General features: G+C 42.4%; 1 protein-coding gene across 1 annotated transcript in view; it reads left to right on the forward strand.

Moving 5' to 3' along the window:
• Positions 1 to 5,811, forward strand: part of LOC140694427 (rho GTPase-activating protein 20-like) — a 29,670-nt gene extending 23,859 nt beyond the window's left edge. The window contains exon 9 of the mRNA XM_072957681.1: positions 389 to 5,811. Within this exon, the coding sequence (XP_072813782.1) occupies positions 389 to 2,232 (1,844 nt within the window). The 3' untranslated portion in view covers positions 2,233 to 5,811. The remainder of the gene's footprint in view (positions 1 to 388) is intronic.
• Positions 5,812 to 6,756: the final 945 nt, after the last annotated feature.

The raw sequence follows: 6,756 nt of genomic DNA on the forward strand, positions 1-6,756 counted from the left end.
GTTAATTAGGTGTATCCACCAGCTAATCCATTTAAAAGACACAGTCTTATTCAGAACCTGAGTGTATCTGCATTAATTTCTTTGTATTTTTTACCATTTCCTGGTATTATGACATGTCTTCATTGCTTTGAGGAAACCTTACTTAAAGAAAAGCTATTTCTTCAGGGACTGAGGTAAATCCAGTATACCCCCAAAATTTACTTTTAGTTTCTGCACTAACAACTAGAAAGATTATGAAAGATGCTTTCTTTCTTGAGAGTAGGAATCTGAAAAATCTGCATGAAAACAGAATTAAACTAAACATCATAGTTGTTTAGTTTTTTTTTTTAAGGCAGCATGTATTTGAGGCAAATGCAAATGTTAATCATGGTTTGATTTTTTTCGACAGATAACTCTTACTTCCAGCTGAATGACTCCTCCTATGACAGCCTGGAAAATGAGCTGAATGAAGAAGTTGATGCTCCATGCAGTGACTTGGTAAAGAAACTCGGTCCAGGCAGCAGAAGCATGGACTCCATGTTAACCCTCAGTGACTATGACCTCGAGCAGCCTGAAGGCGTTTTATCCCTGAGCGACTTTGACTTAGACCATCCTAAAGATGAAGACGTTCAGGTGGAACAGCCCAGTGAGCCTGAGCCGGTGACCGTGGCGGCAGTGTACAGAAAGGCCTCGCTGCAGGACCAGGCCAGTGCCCCCTCTGGCATGAGCACCCCCAGCCACCTGTCCGCAGCTACGGAAGATGCTCCAAAAAGCCCGAGGCAACAGCAGCGCTGCTCGGAGCCCAGCATCGGCTACCTGGGTTCAAAGCTTTCTGTTCTCAGGGCGTTTTATCAGAAAAGGATACGCAAGTCCAGCTGTGATGCGATTCTCCTGAAAAAAGATGAGAACCATCTGAGTCAGAATCCACCCCTCCAGAAAGAGGGTAAGACAGGTTTTAAAACAAGTTTAGTCACAGACACTGATGTCAAGAAAAATGCCACTGATGAAAATGATAAGAAGAAAAGCTGGTGTGATAGCGAAGGAAATCACGTAAACCTTTTTCCTAAATCCAAGCCAGTGACCATTTCTCACAGCCACCTGTCCTCACACGATTGTCCCACGAACCAGCCCATCGCTGTGGACACGGCTGGGTACTCCCCGCCATGCCCAGCAGAGCCCCTCAAAGGCTCAAGGAGGCAGCGGCGCTGCTCAGAGCCCAGCACCGATGACCGACACTGCAAACTGACCTATCTCAGGGGACTTTATTCAAAAAAGAAGCAGCACAACGCAAGCTGTGACGCCAGTCTCTTGCACAAAGAGGAGGACTATCTCAAGCGGCACAAGTCTTTGCAGATGGAGGGGCAAAAGCTTATCAGTCGGAGCTTGGTCATGGGGATCGAGGTTGGCAAGAGTGGTGCCGCAAACCAGAACACTGAGAAGGTCTTCCCCCCAAGGTTAAACATTTGCCCGAGGAGTAGCTGTTCCAGCTTGTCCTCCCCAGACACGTCCCCATCTGGCTCGCCAGTGAGCTCCCAAGACAGCGCTTTTTCTCAGATTTCTGAACAGTCGGTGTTTACACCCACTGAAACATCCTCTCCAATAGATTGCACTTTTCGACCTCAAGGAAAACAGGAAGAGCTTTCTTCTGACTTAAGCAGTTCCAGCCTCATTTCTGGAATTCCCGGTCCCTCATCAGGGCAGGCCAGTAGCCACCAGGCTCATACAAAAAAGGACAGTCTAGAGGGGCATTCACAAATGCGTTCTGTAACTCTGCACCCCAGCACATGGTTGAGAAATGGTATAGCCAGTTTGAAAAATTGGTCTCTCAAAAAGAAGGCAAGGGCACCGAGACCAGAAAACAATAAAACAGGTTCTCTAAAAGCACCCACGGAGCCACCTCCATGTGCTCCTGGCATTCCAGAAGCCAGCGCACCGCAAGAGAGACAGACAGACATTCCCCAAATGGCAGCCGAAGGGCTTGGGGCTGTGCAAACAGCCCAGTCCTGTAGTTCTTACCCCAGCCAGGAATCAGAGAAGGATGGTCGCTCTCCATCCAGCCTGGCGGAAGACGGACTTGAGCTTTGCTTGAAGTCACCTGAGGAAGGAGAGAAGGATGGGCAGTGTTCTCCTGGTACTCTGCCTCTAGAAGGATCCTCACCCAGCTCTTTGACAGTGGATGACGTGTCCAGCCCAGACTCAGGGCCAACAGTGGTTTCTGATGTTGAGGACACGCATGTAACCAAAGACATTTAACCACAATCAGAATCTAATATTTGCAAGGACAGAAACCGGGCTACTAATAACATAAAGATAATAATTACTATGACCCCTGTGTATAGAATAACCGAGACAGGTAGCATCGGGGTTATCACTGCTGATACTAAGGACAAAAAAAGAATCCTCTTTATTGAGACTATTTGGCAAAAAGTCAAGGCTAAAAGATTTTATCACCTAACTGCTTGGGAGGCTTTTCCTTATAAGAGCATGGATTGATCCTGTCATGCATTTTAAGAGATCCCAGCAGAGGGCTAAAGAAGCATCATCTCTAGAGGAAACACGCCTTAGATGACACTAAGAAGGCCAGGATATCAAAAGTGAAGAATAAAAACCATGGACAGAGGGGGAAGTCTGCAAAGAAACCATCCACATTCCATGAAATGTTTTTAATAAGCAAGAAGAATGCCACCAATCAAAGCATTAAGAGGGAAAGCATGTCAGATGATCAAGGAAATCACGCCAGACTTTTCCCCGAAACCAAGCAAGTGGCCAGTTCTGAGACATCTCATGGTCAATCACGTGCCCTCACAGAATCATTCCAGGTACCAGCCCATTAAGGCAGCTAGTGTGGAAGAAACTCGAGGAATTCGAGCCATGAGTACCATGACATCGTAGTTCTTGTTGGTCAGTTCGTTTTTCCATGAGCGTCTCACTGCTCTGCAGAGGCCCCCGGACACAGCTGTGGGGAGAAAGAAGGAAATGGGTGCTCATTTCAGTGTTCTTTCCAGAGGTGCCTGAGCCAGAAACATTCTCCAGAAATGCACTTTTTCCTCCTAGGAGGTGCCCTCCTGACAGCACTGGCTGTCTTAGTGAGGAGGAAGAGTCTGCAACAACAGTCCTTCCTTTGTTGCACGGTCACTGTTGCCAACAGGTGATCAAAGCAGGACTCCTCTTTGCTGAAATGTTTTTCTGCAGCCTTGCCTCTTGGATTAATCAACCAGGAAAAAAATTGCTGATAGATCTTCCCTTTTCTGATGGCCATTTAACAGCTGAGAGAGCAGTTTTGAGAGCTGGCAGGTTGTAAAGAGTCACAGAACAGAAGAACCACCACAGTGGCTGTCTGGCCTTCTTTCAGATACTCCTCGACGCTGGATTTTCTCACCTCCAGAAGTTTTTACATCATTTCGTCCCCAAATGATTCATGGTGTATACCCCACCGGTCTATTCCAGTGGGGTATACACCACGGTGTGTACCCCACCGGTCTATTCCAGTGGGGTATACACCACGGTGTGTACCCCACCGGTCTATTCCAGTGGGGTATACACCACGGTGTGTACCCCACCGGTCTATTCCAGTGGGGTATACACGGTGGTGTGTACCCCACCGGTCTATTCCAGTGGGGCATACACGGTGGTGTGTACCCCATTGGTTTATTCCAGTCGGGTATACACCATGAATCATCTTGGGACAAAAAGATGTAAAAACTTCTGGAGGTCAGAAAATCCAGTGTCGAGGACTGTCTGAAAGAAGGCCTGACAACCACTGTGGTGGCTCTTCTGTTCTGTGACTCTTTACAACCTGCCAGCCCCTCTCTCTCAAAGGTTACACCACTCCTGGATTACCTCCATGGATTATTAGGCATTGCCAGACAGTACGAAGGGACAAGCAGGAATGGCTGTGCACCTTCCTTCATTTTAAACACTTACTTATTAGAAATTGCTTAGAACCCATTTGACCTCTTTAATTCAAATTCCAATGGCCCTTTCTCCCACAAACTTGCTTATTCCAAATCACTTTTCTTAGCCACCCAGAAACTTTCATGCCAAATATGCTTCCCCTGTTGTCCTAAAGATTGCATTTTTTCGTTATAAAAAAATTTTTTTTTCTGTAAGCTAGAAGAAGTCCTTTCAGTATTAGCCATAGGTGCTACCTGCCTCTTGGGGACATGGCCCTTTTTGTCCTTAGCATTATAATAAACCTTTAGAATTCTGTGTCCAAAGAGCTCCTTTATGACAATGGCCATCTCAGTCACAGATGTGAAGTAGATTTTACCTTATCAGCAACCACTCCTATATTTAGACTCCTCTAAGTGTCCATATGCCTCTCACGTGATATGATATATGAGAGCAGCAGGGATTCCCCTCACCCTGAGGGCACACTACTGTCAGAACTGCAATATGTGAATGAAGCTCTATGGCTTGGAGTGTCTTTTGCAGAAGCAAACTGCTTCTCTACTTAACAAAATAATAGTTCTAGCCATTTTTTTGTTTGTTTTTCTTTTGTATTGGTGGGAGAAAATCATATGCCCAGTTTGAAGCAGAGAAAAGAATAGACACTCGAGTTCTTTAATAACCATTTCTACTCTGTGTTCCCTTAGATACTCCTTACATACTTAATGTGAATACTTAATATTGCTGTAAAGTATTATATTGTATGATTTGAAGGCAGACTACATGTCATTTTATTACACTCTTGTCAACCTAGAATATATCAGACTGATGCTTTATCTAAGATTGTTTTGAGTTTGTATAATATATCTTGACAAATTTTACTACCATATGTTATATAAGAAATGTGTATTTTTGTACTTGCAGAAACCACTACTAACTTTTAAAGTTGTTTGATTTTTCAAGGCACTGATAATGGATGTGTATGAAGTCCATGCTATGTATTAAATGAAACACCATTCTTCAACAGTTAACAATCCCACCAGAGTAATACTGTCCTTTGTGTAATTGTTTTAGCTAATGAGCTCAATTTCTGCTTAACATTGGGAATTTCATAAAATGTAATTAATACTGAACTGGAACTTTGAACTTTTCGTCATAGGCCATGGTCAGTCTTTCCAGAAAAAGACACTTTTCTAATTTTGTCATTTACCAAACAAGTCATGCTTTAGACACAAAGTCTTCATTTTCTTAGGTAGTATATTCTCACGGTGCTCCTAGAATCAGATGCACACATATAGTCTACATTCTTGTAGCAAAAAAAAAATCAACTTGGTTTGATTGTATAAGATTTTCTAATCTAAATTTGAACCATTCTGACCAGAGTGTCCAGTTGATTCCAGACACATCCAGGCATCCCAGGATGTCTGGATCCAGATACTACAAGACATCAGTACTTCGAAAGTCATGTAAACTTAAGCAGTATTACTGGTTTCTTGTGACTGCTGCGTTTTTGCCCTCTCAAAGTTCACGGAGTTCACTCCGTGTGAGTTTAAGCACCATTTCAAAGAGATTCAAAAATATATATACTACCTAAGTCCAGAAAAAAAAATGATTTGCTTTGAGCAGTAAAGACCTACAACCCACTGTCAGAAATGTCACTGATTAAATTTGGGCAATGTACACATATACTGATGTTAATTTCTACTTAATGTTAAACAAATAAAGTAATTTTTTGCTTTTAAAGAAGAATCTCCATCTACTGTGAAAACATTGGATTGAATAAATTGTCTCACATTGTATTTTTCTGCTTTTCATGGTGTGATACTGAATTGAAAGCGTCTAATGTATCCTTGAACCAGTGGCATATTTTGTCTGTTGAAAGGTAACTGAGAATATTATGTATCTTAGTCCGACTTCTGGTAGTAAATGTTTAACTGATCTTTTCCTACCTGGTCATGTTTTAATGAATTGAGAGGAAGTCTTTGGAAAGTGTTTATTTCAATACAAAGAAAAAAATTGAACCATAAAGTTGGGTAAAATGTTAACTTTTTAAAAAAATATCTATTCTGGTTATGAGGATATCTCATAAGCTAACTTTCCTGCTGAAAGGAAGAGTACTCTTGAGTTCTGGGTTTTCTACACCAAGCATGGGTCTCCCTTATTTCTGAGCCACTTATGGGTATAAGTCCTTCATTTTTTTTTTTGAGTAAACTCCTTAAGCTTCCGTTTTGCATGATGTCAGATGTGTGATAGAATTGGCAGAGGCTCTGGGGTGTGATTTGAAAAATTTTGTTTCCTAATCCTCAAAAAAATTTACACAGGATGGTATTAGATATATATTGTTACTTCATTTGTACAGCATGTGTGCTCATTGTGCAGTGCCAGGGTGCACATACGTACATAGATAGATAGTTCAAAGTGTTTCTCTAACCTATTTTAATTTGTTAAGGCAAAGTAAATATGCTTTCTGGAGTTTGATATTACACGACAATGTGAGATGCAGGTTTGGGAGGTGTTGAGATTTAAATGCTAGTTGTTTTACCTAGGTTTGATCTTTAGATTACAGCAACTTGGACTTCAGTTTAGGACTCCTCGCAGCCTCTTGGTCTGCTGTGAGGAGTGAATAAATGAGCTAAAAACCTGTACTTGTGAGGCAGGCCCTTTACTTTGAGCAAGTAAAATAGGTATTTTAAAGAAATACTCCATCTTTCCCAGGTCACAGGGATGGTGAATATTATTGCCTAAAATTTTCAGAAGGAGAAGAAACATTCTATCTTTCCCAGGAATGAAATGACTGAAAAGCAGAGAATCTTCACATTGTGTTATTTCATTTAATGTTCACCATATCCTATGTGGTGGGTACCTTCAGAACCTCACTCTGACTCCAGG

This window comes from Vicugna pacos, unplaced genomic scaffold (genome assembly GCF_048564905.1).
Source record: "Vicugna pacos unplaced genomic scaffold, VicPac4 scaffold_21, whole genome shotgun sequence".
NCBI lineage: Eukaryota > Metazoa > Chordata > Mammalia > Artiodactyla > Camelidae > Vicugna > Vicugna pacos.